The sequence below is a fragment of the Aedes albopictus genome, chromosome 2 (genome assembly GCF_035046485.1).
Source record: "Aedes albopictus strain Foshan chromosome 2, AalbF5, whole genome shotgun sequence".
NCBI lineage: Eukaryota > Metazoa > Arthropoda > Insecta > Diptera > Culicidae > Aedes > Aedes albopictus.
Window position 1 is genome coordinate 497,073,036 of NC_085137.1, and position 20,397 is coordinate 497,093,432.

At 38.8% G+C, this 20,397-nt stretch overlaps 1 protein-coding gene and 1 long non-coding RNA gene across 14 annotated transcripts in view; one reads left to right on the forward strand and one right to left on the reverse strand.

Annotated features, from left to right (window-relative positions):
* LOC134288707 (uncharacterized) overlaps positions 1-11,266 on the reverse strand; it is a 131,304-nt gene extending 120,038 nt beyond the window's left edge. The window contains exon 1 of the long non-coding RNA XR_009998101.1: positions 1,236-11,266. This is a non-coding gene — a long non-coding RNA (uncharacterized LOC134288707). The remainder of the gene's footprint in view (positions 1-1,235) is intronic.
* LOC109408687 (kinesin-like protein KIF13A) overlaps positions 1-20,397 on the forward strand; it is a 193,114-nt gene that overhangs the window by 47,085 nt on the left and 125,632 nt on the right. For 3 of the 13 annotated variants that reach the window (XM_062854346.1, XM_062854345.1, XM_062854350.1), the window contains exon 1: positions 64-1,192. The exons of 1 other annotated variant lie outside the window; for it this stretch is intronic. In XM_062854346.1, coding sequence (XP_062710330.1) covers positions 1,141-1,192 — 52 coding nt within the window. In that variant the 5' untranslated portion in view covers positions 64-1,140. Of the gene's footprint in view, positions 1-60; positions 1,193-20,397 lie in introns of those variants that run through there. 9 more of the 13 variants (XM_062854341.1, XM_062854339.1, XM_062854342.1 and 6 more) reach the window with 9 other exon arrangements.

Here is a 20,397-nt window from a genome sequence, read left to right on the forward strand (position 1 = left end):
TGTGTCTCATTCGAGTGAGTTTATGGACTTTTGTTGCTGGCTGGAACTGTCATTCATGTGGTCTGATGGTCGCTCTCGACTCGGTCTCGACGAGGCATCGGGCAGCGATTCGATTTTGTGTTAATTCTGCTCTCGCGGCGACCGGAGGTGGTGCGATTTTGTCTCGTCGTGCGTGTGTGAAATATAAGCAAGAGGTGTAACAAAATATTGCAATAAACTCCGCAGGCCAGCATGAAGTTGTTGGAGGCAGAAAAACGTCGTCGATTAGCCAACCAACGGAATCATTTTCGCTAGTGTCGCCGTGGTGTCGGATATTGGTCCGTGTGTATCGGAATTTTCCTTCGGGATCTCTGTGGACTGACTACTGGTGGAATCCGTGCCAGCCACCAGGAGTTGTGTGTGAAACTGCTTTATCGATCAGCGCGAGTGCTATAGCGAAACGCAGGTAGAAATCCATTCACAGTAGGTTGAACGAAGTGTCCTCTGGGAAGAATCCGGATCCTTCCGTGGGGATCCCGTGCAGGAGGTCCTTCCGGTTCGGCGGTGGTGTGTGCAAGGAAGCAATAGGGAAAAAATCAGCCCCAAAAATCAAGATGGCGAGCAGCCTTCGTCGTCGTCGCTGTCGGTGCTAGCTAGGAGAGAGAGTGTGTGAGAGAAGCCTCCTGCTGCTCCTGCTCCTTGCGCTGGCTGGGGCCCTCTTGTTGTTTTTGGTGTTCTGCTTTTTCTTCTTCTGGTCGGTGTGTGAAGTGTGTTTTGTGTTTTCAATCATTCAGTCAGCCAACAGCACAACAAAGGCGCCTTCGCAATAGAAGTGAAGAGGGTTTTTTCGTTCATATATTTCTGTTATTCTTTGTGTGTAAAATTTAGTATTTGGTGGTATGTGAGAGGCCGAGAGCGAAGAAAAACAAGTGCACAAAGGTGTAACCCCCCTTTGGGGAGTTTTTTGTGTGTGCTGCCTGCCAACCTATTCGTGAAGGATTTTTTGATTGAGAAAATTTTCCACATCCTCTCATGTAATGTCCGTGATTTGGTAGTGTTGATTGTTTTTAGTTACGAATAAGAAAAAAAAAAAAATTGTGTGTTGATGGTGTAACAAAAATTTCAAATTAAGAAGAAGGATTCCGCAACCAGCCAACGAAAATGTCAGACAAAATTAAGGTCGCGGTTAGGGTTCGTCCCTTCAATCGCCGAGGTAAGTGTCACCCATCCTCATACCACTCCTTTTCAGTTTTCACCTGACCGCAGTAGTGCAATGAACGAACCTCCCTCCATTAATATTGCTTGCGTATTGCGTATAGAACGAGTGTTCAGTTAACACGTAGAATTTATTAGTCATCACGATTCGGAAATCGATGGTCGTCGTGCAACGAACCGAATGAAAATCAAAAACTATAACTCACACTGCATTCATTTGTTGTAATACAGGGCTGGCAGCGAGTGCACGATGATTGGCCATTCTTAAAACTTAGATCTTGCTGCGCGACTATGTAGCTTTTCACCTACTTAAGTGGTAGATGTTGTGTATGATTGTGTAGTTCGAAAAAAAAATGTATGGGATAGAGCAGCTTGTAGGAAGCTTTGTGCCACACATTCTGTAGAGATTTCTCTATTTAGTAATTCCTCCTAGAATGACTCCGTGGGGGATTTTCCTAAGGATTCTTTAGTAATTTCCTCTTAGGATTTCTTGAGGAAATATTGGTGAGATTCCTCTAGAAATTCTTCAGAGGTTTCAGGAATTTCTTAAGAAATTCCTCGGGGTATTTCTTAAGGAATCCTCCATAGGTTTCCCTATAGGGCTTCTTGTATGGTTTTCCGAGGGTTTCTCTTAGGATTCTTCCAACACTTCTTCGTAGTATTCCTGCAGGAATATCTATATTGGTACAGGTACTCTTCGATATAACGTACAAAAAAGTTTTCTCTTTGTACGTTATATCGAAGTGTACGTTATATCGAAGCAGAGAAAAATTTATTATTTTTTATGCTAGTATTGATGTATTCGACGTGAAATTAATCCCAAATAATGATTTCAGTGAAATTTACAAAACCAATAATGAAAAACTTGAGTTTTGACGAAAAAGTCATTTCGTTTTTGTGCTTCGATATAACGTACATTTTGCTTCGATATAACGTACACTAAATTTTTCCCCAAATTGCGCTTATTCTGGGTAACAAGACTAATGCTGCAACAAAACATTGATTTGAGTGATTTCGTAGTTTATCTAAGGGTTATTCGTGGGAAAAATAAAAATTTTCAATGTTGTACGTTATATCGAAGCAAAATGTACGTTATATCGAATTCGCTATATCGAGGGTACGCTATATCGAGGGTACGTTATATCGAAGAATACCTGTATTGCTTAACCTTCCTAAGATGTTCGGGTTTTCGCACCACGATGGTGTAATGCACGTTCAACGTCTGGGTCATATTGACCCTAACATCGTTACTAGGGTTAAGGAATTCATCTAGCTATTTCTTTCGGAACTCCTGTAGGTATTCTCCAAGAATTTCTTGCAGGGAATTCTCCTAGAATTTCTCAAGCCATTTCTGCTGGGAGTCCTCCAGTATTTGCTCCAGATGTTCCCCCAGAACATTTTTTCTTTAATTGTTTCGTAGATTTCTCCAGGAATTTCATCTATAATCCTAACAGGGATGCCACTAGGAATACTTCCAATGATTATTCTACGAATTACTCCAGTTTTTTTTTTCGGAGATCCCTCTACGGGTTTCTTCGGAGTTTGCAATTGGATTTCCTTCAGAAATTGCTCAAAGGATGTATCTGGGAGCTCTTGTAGACGTTTCTACAGAAATTACTTGGGGGATCAATTCAAGAATTTCTGTAAGGCTGCGTCCTGTAATTGGGTTTTCAAATTTTGTGTGTATATTTTTTAGATTTTTGAAACTTAATTTCGTAACCTACCTGAAATCATTTTCAAAAAGATATTTTAGTATCACCTTTTGATAACTGGGCAACTGCTTGACAGAAATAACCATTTCCAATAGCAGGTTTCATAAATGTTGTTGGCCCATTAGTCAATCCTGTGTCGTATTTTTTCGCAGCATTAGTTGTTTTCATAGCTTGAGTTTGGTCTAGGAATTTTTAATCTCAATGCCTGGTTTACATTGTTCAACTGAAACGAACATTTCACTTGCTAACTTACCAAACATGTTCAATCCAATGGAATAATGTGTTTAGACTGAGCAAATGGCTTGAGTGTCCTCTTGAATGCATCTGAGTTGACGCAAGTGTTTACATTGTTCAATTCGTGCGGTGTGTAAGCAAACTGATTTGAATTCATCTCATTGACAGATGACTTGAACTCAACTCAAATGAAACGCGAGTTTAGACGAGGCAAGTGAGATGATTTCGTTTGATTTGAATGAAAAAGTTCAACATGTTCAACTTTCGTTCAAGTCAAGTAAGTTGCTCAACTGAGATGAATGGTGGTGTTTACACGTTCAATTCGCATTCAATTGGCTTTTTAAGCGATGTTGAGATAATTGCATATTCTGAATCTGCACGCCAAACTGAACCGAAATCCAAATTTTCATGAATTTTGGAGCCCGGGAACCTATTTAAAAATCAATTTGATGTTAGTATAGGTGCGATTTGTCGAATCACCCCTCGTCGGATTTTGTACTGGGTGGAGCTGTCAAGCAGTTGCCCAGCTGTCAAAAGGTGATTTGAATAAATCTTTTAGAAATTGATTTTAGGTATCAAAACAAAGTTCTAAAAATCTGAAAAAAATCATAGAGGCTTAGAAAAAGGTGCTCTTTTGTTTTAAAATATAAAATTATTAAATTTTTCTAAATTTAAAAAACCCAATTGGGCATTTTACATTGACTTGAATCAAGTCACCTTCACTGTCTAAATCAGGCATAAGGGGGGGGCATTCTGATTCGGTTTTCAATAGAAGACGTTTTGATGTCCCTGTAAGGGAACGATTCCTATAGTTGTCTGCCCGAAATGACCTGAAAATAAGACATCAAAAATGAGAATGCTTTGATCTCATGGTGCTCTTTTACTTCAGAGCACTACACTTAAAAAAGGCTTACAAGTCAAAATAGTACATTAAATGCTGAACATAAAAATAAAACTTGTAATAAAGTTCCGGGACAAGCCTCAAAAGAGATCCTTTCCGCGTTCCGTTCCGTTCCGCGAGAACCTTTGGGAAATATACCAAAAAAAAACTTCTGTAGAAATCCAAGAAGATATCTAGATAGAAGAAAGCTATCGGAAATGTCTTCAAAAAAACACAGGAGTCAAGCACCCCAGAGTAATTCCTTCTCGGCTAGCACGAATAGAAGTGCTCTCAAAGTGCCAAGTATTGTGACTCGAACTATGTACCCACCCACCATTTCAATCAAAGTGCTAGGGTCCAAGGTGATCAAATGCAATTCAAAAATCATATCCATAATAATCAAATTTTCCAATCGCAGTAAAACAAGTGCGGTGCAAAACAAAAAGCGACATTCCGCCGTGCGATTAACACGAATCTCAAACAAGTTGATTCACATCAAGTGAGTAGTTACATCTATCATAAAAACAACACAATTGTACAACTCCCCCCCCCCTTTCAAAATAAAGAGGCCCTGATGACGATCCCAACCACAGGATCGAAAGGATCTAAAAAAATCAACGCTTTTCCGTGACTGGAAGCCGAATATATGCCATATGGAATACCAAGTTTCACAGAAGCTTCGGAAGAATTTCATGCAGAAAATTAATGAAAGAATTCCTTAAAATCCATGGAGAAGCTTTAGTAGAAATCCCAGAAATAACTCCTTCAAGAGGAGTCCCGAGAGAAACTTCAACAGATATTCCGCGGCAACATCTTCGGTATATCCTGAGAGAAACTCTTGTGGAGGTCTCGAGATAAATCCTGGTAGAAACCCACGGGAATTCTGGGAACAATAGTAGAAAAACCTCTGGACAAACTATGTATGATACCCGTAAAAATTTCAGATGAAATCGATCGGAGTTCCAAAGCCCTGGCAGATTCTCAAGGAAGAATATTGAAAAGAAATGTTCGAATCTTGGAAAAATGCTGGTAGGAATCCGGAAGAATCTCCGGAAGAAATTAAGAAAAGTAATATCAAGACAAATGGTGTGAAAAGGAAGTAATCTTGTACTTAAAAAAAAACCCTGGGAGAAATTTCAAGAGTTATTTCCAATGAAAACCTGACGGAATTTCTGCAAAAATCGTTGTAGTTGATTTTTTAGAAAGATACACTTACACTACATAATCGATTTTTTATTCATATCCACGATGTAGTAAACTCATTAGACTCTGTTTCTGAGTAGATCTTGTAATAAAATTCGCTACTTTTATCATACGACCCAATGTTTTATTTTTTTTATCGGTGAAAATTTCCCTTAGTTTTCACGATCTTCCCTGTGCCTGTGTAGGTATTTCAGTTTTTTCACTGTTAAATAAATTTCCCGGTTTTCCAGGTTTTTGCAAGTAGTAGACACCCTGTTTAACCCTTTGGAGATGGTATTTTGGCCTTTCTGAATGCAACCTCGCTGGTCTAGAACACGTTTGTAAAGGTTGGTTTTCTAGGCTGGGCTAATGTGACCCATCCGTCTCTAAAGAGATAAGTGAGGAAGAACGAAAAAAAAACCTTGATGAAATTTTCAAGGAGAACAGTGTGCCCTTTTTAATGTTTTATTCTCACTAACTTATTCTCTCTTTCTGTGAGATGATAAGAACACATTCACCAAAACCCTTGACATTATTGCCCATATTCGCATAGACGATGTAAGCGTCACTGTAGTTTTCAACACACTTTTGAAATTTGAGCAATGAATAATTCGAAAAACAAGATTTTTATCCTCGTTGCCATCTAACTGAGGGTTAGATCTTGTGTTGCATTGAATAAAACTGGCCATATACACAGATGCATCAGATATTAGCTTGTATATGATGATTTTGCCAATGGTGGTTACGTCGACAATACGAACATGGGCAGATTACGTTCTTCTCGTTTAGAAGTAATTTTGCGAAAACAGTTCAGTGCGATAATAAATAGGTTTTTTTCCTTAAGTATAGACTGTCCCGTTTGTTCATTGAATTCAATGAAATGTTTTGATAATTTTCACAATACAGTTTATTGTGTTCCACATTGTCTCTGGGCCCCTACAGGGGTACCTTCCGGAATGTATTCCAGAGGTTTTCCCGATATGCTTCCAAAGTTTCTCGCTGAATTCCCCGAGAAGAGATTTCAGGGATTTCTTCGAGAGAGTTTTTTTTTATATTTCTCTAGGAGTTTCCTCGCGAGATTTCTCTTGGACTTATGGAGTGCCTCCTTGAATTTCCTTAATATTTCCTCCCGCAGTCTTTGCGGAGTTTCTCACAAAATGTTATATGGATTCCTTCCGATATTTTTCCGGGAATTTTTAAAATGGATAGTATTTTTTTACTGCGGGAACAACCAAAAGGAGCACTTAGGATCTCGATACAATTTGCAGTAGGGATTCCGGTAGACCTATGAGAATAATCCCGAGAAATTCTGTAAATAAATCTCAGGAGGATCACTGCAAGGTATCCTGTATACTACTGTTCCGCCGTGGAACGGGAAGATATTAACGAGACAACTACTATGAGGAAAACCTTATAAAATGCTCTTAAAAAAACACGGAAAGAAAATCTATGAGAAATATCAGCAATAATTGCAGGAATCCCAGAAGGTAATAAATCTTACGAGAAAGTCCAAGATCCAGAAAAACTCTGAAAGGCATCCTAAGACCAATATCGGAAGAATCTTCTGAGAGAAGTCCCGGGAGGAACTCTGACAGGAATCTCAAGTAAAACTGCAAAAGATACCCCCCGAGAAACTTTAAGAAATATCCTTGCTCAAACTCTTGTACAACAGGGATAAACACTAGAAGAAAGCTTACGAAAGTTTCTTGGTCAAATTTTCAGCTATGTAGATTGATAAAGATTTCGATATGCTTCAAGTCGATTTGGTAATTTCGGGCTTTTCTACACTTTAAAAAATCATAACTATTGAACCGAAAGACATACAGTAGGGATTATAGCTCAAAATCAAAGCTTATCATATTCCACAAATGTCGTCCATACATACTTGTACAATTTGTGCAAGTTTTGTCAGTGTTAAATTGAGTTTTGTTCTAAGGGGCGATTTCTTCACCCTGGCTTAAGCGTTAAACCAGGTTTAACTATATGGGTAAGCCTGGCTTACCAGTTAAGCCGAGGTGAAGAAATCGGCCCTAAGTGGTACCAAAAAATCTGTTATCTTGGAGTCAAAATGGCCTGGGAAGCATGGATTAATGAAATTCTCTGGGATGAAATATTCTGGAGATTATCATGTAATATATCCCACGACGATCCCCGTTCTAGGTTACCCGGAAGCTTTTTGTAATAAATTATTGAAAATGCTGGAAGCCATGCCACACGCCATCATCCATTGATGCTCATTTTGAAAAGTAATTTTTTTTTTTTAAAGTAAAAATTTTACCTTTCCTGATAATTTTATCTATCTTCTGTTTTTATAATTTCAGAAACAGTACACATTAGGCCTGTCCACTTTTTCAAAAATGTTCTCTGATTCTCTCCCATATCGACCCCCATATTTTGATTGGCATCCAAAAAGAAGTAACTGGTCCAAATTTCAGCCAAATCCATTGAAATTAAGAGGTGCATCAAATAAATTTGGTGTTTTTTGACTGTTTTCGAACTTACTAAACTACACTAAAACTTGTCGAAAATTAATTCTTGAGCATATCCAACTTAATACGTTCCAGAACAAATTCTATCAAAACTTCAAGTTTTTAAGTTTTTTTTTTATTCTTCAATCACTTAAGCTAATTTACAGCTCTATTGTCCACTAGGGCACTGCGTGAGCGATTCCAATTGGATGCTGTACTTCAAATTTTGTACAGCGCCTAAATGTAGGTATTCTATTCTAATTGTACTATATCGAACTGGTTGCCCATTGGCGTATCTAGGATTTTTTCCTAGGGGGTGCCTAGGGGGTGAAACTGGCTTTCGGGTTGTTTTGCTTTTTTTTTTTGTAAAAGGTGTTACCGATCCACCCTCAATTTCTTTGCATAATGATATACAGGGGATGGCCAAAATGTTTGGGATAGGCAACTTTTTTTTCTCTCACAAAAAAGTTCAACATGCTATAACTTTTCATAGAGCGCATCAAAAAATCTCAAATTTTGACTGTTTGTCAACCTATCATACGTGCATCATTGGTACAAATTTGGGCTCGATTGATAATTATTTCGCAAAGTTAGAACCGTTCGGGTAAAACACCTTTTTTTAAACAACTCATTTTTGAGCTGTCATATCTCGGAAACCAGTGAACCGAATTGAATGAAGTTTTGAACGTCCACTAACAATATGTGAATGCTTCACAAACAATTTAAACATAGGTACTTTTTAAACGTTGAAAAAAGTTATCATGGATTGACACTTTTCGGATTTTTCTCGAAAAAATGTCATTTTTTTACATCAATGTCAATAAATTTTAGTGTTGATATCCAACGATTTTCCAGTTCTGTTCTCAAATTATCTCTAATCAGATATATTAGAGCCTATTTAGATTGAAGGAAGAACACATTTAATAATTTTTGTGTGGTATTGTAAATTTTGCTTATTTTCCTCTATATGAGTAAAAATTTCAACCCGGTATAACTTAATTCGTCGTGAGAAATTATTACATTTTATAACGTCGTATTAAGTATCAATATATTGTTGATAAACGTTAAAAAATTCATTCAATTCGGTTCACTGGTTTCCGAGATATGACAGTTCAAAAAATAGTTGTCTAAAAAATAGTGTTTTACGCGATCGGTTCTAACTTCGCGAAAAATTAAGCAATCAAGCCCAGATTTGTACCAATGATGCACATATAATAGGTTGACAAACAGTCAAAATTTGAGATTTTTTGATGCACTCTATGAAAAGTTACAGCATGTTGAATTTTTTTGTGGGAGAAAAAAAGTTGCCTATCCCAAACATTTTGGCCATCCCCTGTATGTACTACGTCGCGGGAAAAATTAACCCGCAAATTGAAACGCGCTATATTTAAAAAAAACAGCTTTGAATAAAAAAATCGAACCGTTGTACTGATTTAACACTATCCCATCATGTGAGGTTTGAAAACTCAATTGCGTATAATACATGGCATTTGTATTTTTAGTTTGAACTTAACAATCATCACGACAATCCCTTTTTTGTGGATTGAAAACAATCAGGTCCGTAAGAATACATTTTCAGAGCAATTATTAGAAGTGTAAATCTCTGAAACTATGAAACATCCCCAAATTTGCGTTAATTTGTATTTATCGTGAAATCCTCTTTGCTTTATTGCATGATAACAACCCTTATAAAAACAGTTTTCAAGAACAATTGTAAGAGTTATGAATACTTTAAATTGCAAAATCAGGATAAATGTTTGCATTAACGGCGATAGCGATTTTGTTTCATTCGTTGAACACTACCACATGGACATGAAAATACTTTTACAGAAAAATTGTGAGTATGATTCTTAAAACTACAAAATTTAAACTCGATTATCCTGAGTTCAGTTCTGAAGCTTCACGAACATACATATTATCAATTTTGTTGAAACCCGAAATTTGGTACGAGCGAACTTCGATTTTTTTCTTCGGGATTCTGATGCTCGCACCAAATTTCGATTTCGACGATCTTCGTATATCTGGTGAACGAAATGCTGTATAAAGCTGAAATTTTGACTTACGTAAAGCCAACATTGTAGTAATCAGTAAAAATTTCAGCTTCGTTAATTTCGAATACACTCGAATTTTGTGTTTTTTGCAAAACATTCTTTTGGTAATTCCTCAGGGAATATTTCTGGCAATTGTTTTGCACTTTATTTCATTTAAGATTTCTTTTGTTCTATCCCAGAGAGAGGCAGGCCAAGTCTCAGTGGAGACGTAGAGCCATAAAGAAGAAGAAGAATTTAAGAATTTATTTGATACTAAACACCTTCACGCATCCTCTGAAAATTTCATCGACAGTTCCATTAGAAGTTCTTTTATACATCGTTTCCATGATTTTAATGAAAATTCTTTAGACAATTTCTTCTACATTTCTTCAGTAATTGTGAAAGGAATTCTTGCAGCAGATGGTTTCGGAATACCTTCGGTAGTTCCGATGTTACTTGCATTGAAGATTTATTTGGGAATTCCATCAGCAATTCTTTTGCAAATTTTGGAAACTTCGATTATTACTTTGGGTATTTCTTCAGTAATTTCTTTGGAAATTGATCCGGCAAATTCCTTAAAGATTTCCTTCGGGAACTTATTTAAGAAAAAAACCTATGGCGGTTCTTTAAAATTCTTTCTTATTTTTTTCAGAAATTCCTCTGATGATTTCGGAAAATTCTTTAAAAAGCCCTTATATTTTCTTCACGTGTTTCTCTGGTAATTATTATATGAATTCTTTTGACAACTACTTTGAAAGTTTTAAGGTAATTTTGATGGATTTTTTTCCGGTAATTTCTTTGGGATTTTTCAGGAAGTTTTTCGTGAATTTTATATGATTTTCTTTGAGCAAACCCAGTTGAGAATTTATGAATTTCCAATTCAGCAATTTTTGGAAGCAAATAATATAAATACAATAAAATCATTAAGGAATAAAAGTATGATCACGATAAAATTGCCTGAAAAAAAAATGCAAAACAACTGAAAAAAAAATTGCTGAAAAAATTACTAATAGCCATTTAAATTATAGAAAAAAAAAATCCAAAAAATTGCAAATTAAATTCCAATGAAACTACCGTAGAAATTTTCAAAAACAAAACAACCATGCCGAACGAACGCTCGAAGTTATGGCCATACTGCGGTCTGGCGAGTACAAAGTCGTTCGAATCCCATCAGAACGCGATTTTTTTTTTCACAAATTCATTTCTCAATTTACTAGTTTCTCCCTCACATTCCTATAGGATTTCACTGGAGATTTCTCTAGTAGCACCTCCTGGGATTTCTCTGGAAATTTCAACTATTTCCGAAATTTGTTTAGGGATTTCTCTAGAGATTTCTTTTGGGATTCCTTCAGCTGGAATTCCTTGAGGAAGACCAAGAGGTGTTCCAAGAGCAGAGGTGGGTACGCTTGCCGTTAACCGTTAACACATTTCGGACGAACATTTGCCTCTATTTCCGCAAAGGTCACATAAAAGTTCACTATCAATGCTCTACCATCTGCAAGTGATGTGTACCTTTCTATTGATGTGGAAAAAAACAATTTGAACTTTTAGTTTTCGAGTTATTAAGAGACGAACGCAATTTAACGGTTGACGGTTAATGACGACTATCCGTTAACCGTTAAATTGCGTTTGCCACTCAATAACTCGAAAACTTCAAGTTCAAATTAATCTTTTTTCACCTCAGTAAAAAGATCAACCTCACTTGCAGATTTCTGCAGGAACTCCATGAGGAATTTCTGAAGGAATCTTTGGAGAAATCCCTGGTTGAAAAACCAAAGGAATTTCTGCAAAAATTCCAGGAAGCTTTCCTGAAAAAAATACCAGCAAAGAAGCCAAGGGAAAGGAGAATCCAGGAGAATCCGTAGCATAATTTCTGAAGTACCACACTTGGAATTTCAGGAAGAAGAATTCCGGGAGATATCATAGAAGTAATTTCTATAGAAATCCTAGAATCAGGAGGAATGCTGGGGGTATCCTAAGAGAAGTTCCTCTAACAAATGCCTGGAGGAATACCTACAGTTCTCCTTGAAAGAATCGGTGGAAGTTTACTGGAGCAATCTTTGGAGGAATCTCAGGAAGACTTCCCGAAAGTATTGCAGCAAGTTAGTATGCCAAAAAAAAAAACTTCTAGAAGTATTTCTAAAGGAGTCCTAGTGGATATTGCTTCAGAAAAATCCCAGGGAGATTTTTCGGAAGAAATTCCCTAGTAGATTTTTTTTTATCTTTAATCAAGAGGTTTTCAGTTTGAGAGCTGGTTCGCCTCCTCCCTAGTAGAATTCCTGAAGGTACCATAGTGAGAATTTTTGAAGGAGTTCTAAGAGAAATTGCTGGAAGAAACGCAGAAGGAGTTGCTTGAGGAATCCTAGCCACAATTGGGGTTTTAAATTTTGAAAAATGTATAGATTTTTTAATTTTTACGAAAGAGCACCTTTTTCTGAGCCACTATGATTTTTTTTTGTTTAAACTTGATGCTGGGTCATTAGGCCGAAGGTCATTAGGCCGAATGGTCATTAGGCCGAATGGTCATTAGGCCGAATGGTCATTAGGCCGAATGGTCATCAGGACGAATTGAAAGTTAGCCGTTGTTTTTACCTTTTCCAACAATTTTTGACAAAAACTAGTTTAACACAATGGAACTAGAAAGAATAGCCTATGTTTTAAAGAAGGAAAAATTTATGAATTGAATATCAGCAGTTTCAGCGCCAAAAACTATTTCAGCAATGATACTAGAAAGAACAGCCTATATTTAAAAGAAGGAAAAATTCATGGGTAAAATATCAGTAGATTCAGCATCAATAAAGTATCTTCGTGCCTGTCACACGATACACACATGCAAAATGGTCATTTGCAGAGGAAGCTCTCAGTTAATAAGCTGAGAAGCAGGCTTTGTCTCAGTGGGGACGTAACGGCAAGAAGAAGACCCAATGACCATTCGGCCTGATGACCATTCGGCCTAATGACCATTCGGCCTAATGACCATTCGGCCTAATGACCATTCGGCCTAATGACCTTCGGCCGAAAGGCCTTCGACCTAATGACCTTCGGCCGAATGGCCTGACACCCTTGACAGCTCCGCCCAGTACAAAATGGAACGACGGGTGATTCGAAAATCGCCTCCATACAAACTTCGATTGAATTTTTGAATAGGTCCCTGGGCTACAAAATTCATGAAAATTTGGATTTCGGCTCAGTTTGGCGTGTAGATTCAGAATATGGAATTATATCAACACACCTAAAAAGTCAATTTCCGGTGGAAGGCCAATATAAGCTCTTGGAGGAATTCCATGAGGAATTTCTGGAAGAATCTCTGAATTAAATCTCCATAGGAATTCCTGGAAGAATCACCGGAGGAACTTCTGGGAGGATCCCAGGAAGATTGTCTTGAATAATCCCACCGGGAATTCGTGAAGGAATCCCAATAGAAATTTTTAGAGGAATCCCTAGGATAATTCCGAGACGTATCATACATAGTAAAAATTTTCAAAGAAATCCTAGGAGAAATTACTGGATCAATCTCTGCAGAAATTTCTAGAATGTACAACCTCATGAGGACTGCCTAGAGAAAACTAAGGGAAGTTTATTGAAGAAATATCGGGAGGAATCCATAAAGGAAATCTAGAGAAATCACTGTATAAAAAGATAGAGTTATTTCTGGAGCAATGCATGGATAAGTCTGTTGATTGTTCCTACCAATATAAAAAACGCCAAAACGTACAACTGGTATAAGTAATTCCGTGTGTGCTTAAGTTTAGTTCAAATGTGCGATTCATAAATATTGGAATTATTGTGTGAAGTTTTAACTTTTAGGTGACTGTCAAGGAAAAATGCTAGGGGGTGCCGAATTCGTTCTAGGGGGTGCCAGGCACCCCTGGAACCCCCCTAGCTACGCCAATGCTGGTTGCCGTTGCGCGGCTTTCACTTTCTACCCTATCATGGTAGAATGATGAGCACGAGGATGTTTATTGTGTGGCTGTTGGTTGTTCCTGTTTCCAGTCCGATTGGGGGTCCATTATGGGTTGCCGTTTGCCAATGTCCAAGTATCCGGGTTCATTTAAGCCATGGGCTCAGAATAGGGTCAGTGTCAGCTGCTCTCAGGGGGAAAGAACAACTGACGAAAGTGCCGGGGCTGGGTTCGAACCCATAACCATCTGCTTATAAAGAAAACGTGTGACCAATTACACCACGGGCCCCGGCAAGTTTCTTAGGTTGTCGGAGTACAAATGTGATAATTGCATATGTTTCCTTTGATTTTATTGGCATACGTTGTTTGGAGAACTTGTAGCAGACAAGTATATCCTTCAATTTATGGAAAAAAAACATTGTTTTGACAAGTTTTAGTGTAGTTTTGATTTTTTGAAGTACAAAAATAGTCGAAAAACACTAAATTGATTTGATGCACCTCTTAATTTCAATGGATTTGGCTGAAATTTTGACCTATTTCTCTTTTTTGGTTGCTCATCAAACTGAACTTTAGAATCGGAAAACATTTTTATAAAGTTGACAGGTCTAGTATACATATAGAAGTAATTATGCAATAATTTTGCCGGCGACAGTGTTCACTGTTATTGAATGTTTGATTTTATGCCATTTTTTTATGATTAATTATGACCTTTCAGGTTCCAGATTGCATAATTTCGGTCTAACAAATTAATACAATTTCGTTATATAATGACCCTGACCAGCCCTGCTCGTAGGAACTAGTGGCTCTCGATTTCTCGAAGCGAAATCAGCCAAACGTTTGACCTTCAGTCAATGCTGTGTGCATCGCTCACCATCAGACTGGGCGCAGGCAGGCAGTGACGACGGTGCGGTGGATTGAAGCGGGGACTGCAAAGTAAAAGTTTATTGATGGCTCTTGATTTGGAAGGAGGAAGGAAATTCGCGAAAAAAAATGAGATCTCCTCTTCCTCCAATCGAAACACACAGTTTGGCACTTTTGACGAACGAAACACAGTGTTGTTGACTACGGCGTCAGTCAGTAGCTTTCCATCTTTACAATCCATCTATATTACAAAGGGGTTTGCGCGAATGTGTGCAATTATGACTTCATCAACAAACAAAGAACGTTATGGACTCGCCACGGATGCTCTCTGCCCAGCCGATCAGTCTGTATGGTCGCCGCCGCCAGTCGTCGTCGTCATTGAAAAATGTGCAGCGCATTGAATGTCTTTATTGTTGCAGCGCAGGGCACATGTTCAGGCGGAAAATGTGGGAACTCTGCACAGACAAACCGCTTCCAATCTAACTCGATCGTTGAGTAATCAACAACAAGAAAAAGACCGTAATAGATATCACTCAATTTAATTGATTAAGTTTTCTTCCGTCGAACTAGGTATATTTTTTCCTACGGTCATAGGAAGAAGAGTCGTCACCGACTCACGTACATATACCGGGTAAATATAATTTGTGCAGCCGTGACAGAGATAATCTTATCTCTGGGTCGGGCTGGGCGCAGAAATTTATAATATCAACTTGACCAAGCAGCAGTATGTTGCCACTCAGAAGCGCTTGATTCTGATGGATTACGGCTGGCGAACACACCCAGGCATTCAAATAAATGTGTCAAACATTACTTCCCATCCGTAACTTTGTAGTCCAGGGAAATGAAGCGTAATTTAAATCATATAAATTTACAGGACCTTATTTTTCACTTGGTAGATTTCACAGTGGATTTATTTAACAGATCTAAAAACCTTATTCCATTTCGGGTTCTGAATCGCTGTGTAAAAATATACTCAAGATTTTTTTTTCACTTAGAGTAATTTGTCAATTTTTGAGTGGTTAGTACTAAAATATTTGTTTTTTTTTTCGTGTATAATTCCACTATACCTAGTAGAAACATATCCAGTGAACGCCTAGATCTAGTCATTTCCTATACTCCTCATTGAATTTGATTTCCATTATATTCCATTTTCTAAAACAAAATTGAAAGAAAGAAAAGACAATTCACACCGTCTTCAGCCAGAGGCTGCACAGACTGAACACATTACTTACACTAGACAACGGACAACACACAGAACACCCAGTGGCCCAGTGATGAATTTTTCGTTTGACGAAAAGTTTCCACCGACTGGAACGGGAATCGAACCCGCACTCCGAGGCTTACGATACGCCTAGATAACTGCCGCCACTAACCGCACGGCCACGAAGCCCACATATTTTTTTCGGAAACTGAACGCTTTCTTAACCATAATAAGATGTTGGGGTCAATGGATGTTTCAGTGGAGTTTCAAAGTGGTACCAAGGCTTTTCTGAGGTTTCAGGAGGGTACCGGAAAGTTTTCCGGAGAAAAGGGGGGGGGGGTAGTGTTTTAGGTGATTTCAAGAAAGTTATGCGGTTTTCAGAGGGGTTTAAAGGCGTTTCAGGGCTTCAGGTGATATCAGGCTAACTTCATGAAACGCTATAAACCATGCTCTTGAAACATATTTAAACGGCACAAAATGCCCCTGAAAGCCCATGAAAAACCCGGCAACACCTGAACCACCCCTGAAACCTCCCAGAGCTCCCTGAAACCCCTTGAAAACTACAGGTACGCTCCTGAAATCTCCTGAAATACCTTGGAACGCCCATTTGACCTCCTGAAACCCCCTGAAATCTCCTGGAACACCCATGTAACGCTCCTGAAAATCTCAGAAACTCTTAGGAACATCCTGGAACCTCCTGTAACACATCTGGTAAGCCCCTAAAAACCCAGGGAACATACAAAACCCCTATTAAACGCTTTTGAAACCCCTTGGAACACCCCTAAAATCCCTTGGAAGGCTCTTGAAATCCCTTGGGACGCACCATAGACTCCTTAAAACCAGAGTTGATGTACACGTGCTGTAGTCCCATGTACGGGAGCCACATGGCAAGCGAGCTCCCAGGAGCTCTGTACATTTTGAGACTGAAAGTTGTGCGCCTCATTTTTCGCAAGATGTGTCTCATGAGCTTCGTCTCATGCGCTGATTAAATTAGAAAATTTTACGACAAAAACTTCCTAAACGAACGAGAATTGAAACCTTAACCTTTGCATTGAGAGTCTCTAGTCGTATCTTACAGACCAACCAGACACTTGAATTGTGTACGGAAAAAAGTTGTTGAGGTTCTTTGTTACCAAGAAGCTGTTTTTCACCATAGATACCAACAGCTCACGCAGCGCATGAGACGAGCTCCCCGGGAGCTATGTGCCTAGCTCGCACCCACCAGATCCTAGCAGCGCAGCACACTGCGATTTTGAAGAGCTGGGAGACAATTTGGTGGGAGGCTCACTGTCACATTTTTGTACACATGAGTAATGGGAAACTCTGTTGAAAACCCCCTGGGATGTCCCTGGCACACCCTGGGACCTCCTGAGACCCGTTGGAACATCATTGAAACCTCCTTAACACTCCAAATACCGTGATAGGAAAAAAAAGTCGGAGCTAAAAGTTTGAGCAGCTCCTTCTCAGCCGCCTGTGAACCGATTTTCAATTTTCTATCAGGGATCTTCGTCTCGCCATTTTTTTTTTTTTACTTTTTTCATATAAAATTCATGCTTTTAGGGATGCTTATTTATCATCTAGAATAGCGTGAGTAAGAAACGTTTTTAAAAAATCTGATATTTTTTTGTTTGCATGCCAAATTTAAATCGTGATTTCTGCTAATAAGGCATAATTCAAAGGTAATACAAAACGGTCGCAACTTTCTTGAACATCCCTAGTTACGATCAACTGCGGCTTTCAATGAACAAGCGCTCCATTGCTCTTGCCAAGCATCCTAGAGGGTTCGAGTCTTCGGCAAAGTTGTCTAGCTTGATTGGTAGTACATTCTAACGTCTTCGGTTTTGTTTTAGATCTGCTTTAACAGATCTAGATCAGTTGTATCTTTTGATATGATTATGCAGTGTTCTAGATATGCATGAAGAATTGGAGTATTTGAAATAATAATGTCTAAGATTTATTGATACCACATTTACAAGCCTTCGATTTTGATCTTTCAATACGACGCTCTGGTTTTCCTGATATGCATCCTAGAGGCTTCGAGTCTTTAGTAAAGCACTTTGGATTGGTTGGTACTACATTCTTACGTTTTCGGTTTTGATCTAGATCTGCTGAAACTGATCTAGATAAGTTTTATCTTTCAATGCGATGCTCTGCAGTGTTCACGATATGCATCCTAGAAGGTTGAAGTCTTCGGTAAAGTGATGTGGATTGGTTGGTACTACAACGTCAAGTCTCCGGTTTTGATCTAGATTCGCTAAAACTGATCTAGATAAGTTTCGTCTTTCAATACTCTAGTGTTTCGGTATGCACCCTAGAGGGTTGGAGTCCTAGGAGGGTTTTAGCAGACCTGGATCAAAAACACGCCTCGGTAACCGGAGGAATCAGCGTCTTATATAGAGCGTACTTCGTTTCCGTTTGCAAATTACGGGACCTAAGCTGGTTACGCGTCATTGTCACATGTCAAAAAGTGTTACAAGATAAACAAGTTCTTCAGTCACTTCTAAAACATCCCCATCAATCACTACATCAGCACTGTCACAGGCCTGCCTCTGTCGCTGCCCGCTATCACGTACTTCGTCTTCTTGGTAGAGTTAATCGTCATGCCTCACCCCGCTGTCTCTCTCTTCAGAGCATAAGCTTCCTCCACTGCCCTACGATCGATGCAGATGAGCTCAATATCGTCCTCATAGCCGAGGAGCATGTGCGACCGTGTGAAGATGGTGCCATTCCTCTACACGCCTGACCTCCTAATCTGAGTGTAATGTTAAACAACAAATTTGAAAGAGCATTACCCTGCTTCAATGCATCCAAGGTCCCAAACGAGATAGGCACTTCAGCTGCGATCCGAATACACTGAAGTTTTTTTTTTTTACGACGGTAATGATACCGCGTCAAAAAACGAGTAATTTAAAAAAAACGTAACAAAAGTCAAGTCACGGTAGATGTGGACCTGACTATTTTACGCGAAAAAAACGCGGTTTTTTACGACGGTATTTAAAATAACGCGGTTTTTAACGACGTTTTTTTTAAATAACGCGGTTTTTTAGAATGGACCGCGTAAAAAACTTCAGAGTACTTCATTTTGATCCATCCAGCGTTGCACGTATTAGCCTAATTAGTTTCACCAGAAAACCATGGTCTGACATTATCTGTTAAAGCTCATTTCTTTTCACTGAATCGTACGCTGTTTAAAAATCAATGAGCAGATGGTAAGTCTGAAAGTTATACATATTCCAGAAATTTATCTAGGATCATCCGCAGGTTAAATCGTCGTTGATCGGCCCTCACGAAAACTAGCCTGGTACTTGCCGACGAAGGACTTTTCAAGAGGTCTCAGTCTGTTGAAAGTTACAATTCCAAGAGGATTCCCAGCAAAAATAGCTTGAGAAATTCTGGCATGGAGGAGAATTCCCAGAAAGAATCTCTGCAGGAATTCCAGAAGAAATCACAACGCATATTTCTGAAATGATATCAAGAGATATTTCAATGGGACGCCCTATGAGAAAATCTATACAGGAATCTTAGAGAAATGTCCAAAGGAATTCCTGGATAAATTGTTTGAGGGACCAAAATGACCGGAGAACTCTCTGGGTGAATCCCCGGTAGGATTTCTCGAGGAATCCCATCGAAAATCCCTTGATAAATCCTTGGTTAAATCCACGGAGTAATTCCAGGAAGAAAAGACACGGACACGTTTAATGTTTCCAGTGAGCTATTCGCCCTTTGAAGGAAGCACGACACTAGACAATGGACTAGCATGCAACGCCCAGTGGCACAGCCGAAAACTTTTCCTGACAGCTGCGGTGGGAATCGAACCCACGCCCCTCAGCACGATGCGAGAGGCAATATCTCATTGGAAGCATTAAACGTGTCCGTGTCTTTTCTTCCTGGAATTACTCCGTGGATTTAACCAAGGATTTTTCAAGGGATTTTCGATGGGATTCCTCGAGAATGGGATTGCAAAGAAGTATTGTAGGAATCCCTGAAAGAACTACTGGATACATTCCAGTGGCGTCTCGTAACCTCACTTTTTACCTGTTCAACGACCCTAAAACTTGCAATTGCGGAGGATTCGGGATCAGAATCAAATTGCAAATGGACGGAAACGGCTATTCTCGTCATTTTCTACAAATTTCAAGCCAGTTTGTTGAGGAAATTCAAGAATTTACATTCGTTGAACAGGTAGATTTGAGGTTAGGGAATCGCCACTGATACATTCTTGGAAAAATTCTTGGGGAAATATCTGAAGGGATTTTTTTAGAAATTTCTGACAATTCTGCATGGAGGAATTTCAGTATAAATTCGTGGAGGAATCGAACTCCATAAGTGTTTCCAGGAATCCCTGGAGCCATCTCTGAAAAGAAGACACAACATTTGCTTCAACAGGCAAGGTTTGTTTGCTATTTGTTATTCTGGAAGAAAAGGAGTCTTTCAGTAATTTGGAACGATATTGGTTAAAAAGGTTGGATAGGATTTTGTGCTAAAGGAGCAGCAATGTGCTTGTTTGTCAAAAATATTTCGCCATTTTAAAAAGTTACGCGAGATTTGTTTGACAAAATCGGGGTTAGACAAAATCGGAGTCTGGTAAAATTGGATCACCACTGTTCCTTGCAAAATTTCATACACATTTCAAAAAGCAATGCGCAGTGCGTACGTGTGAAAAAAAGCCGTTTCCCTTACTTCCAACTTCCACAACACAGTGTCAATCTGTCATATAACGCCTACAAGTTATAA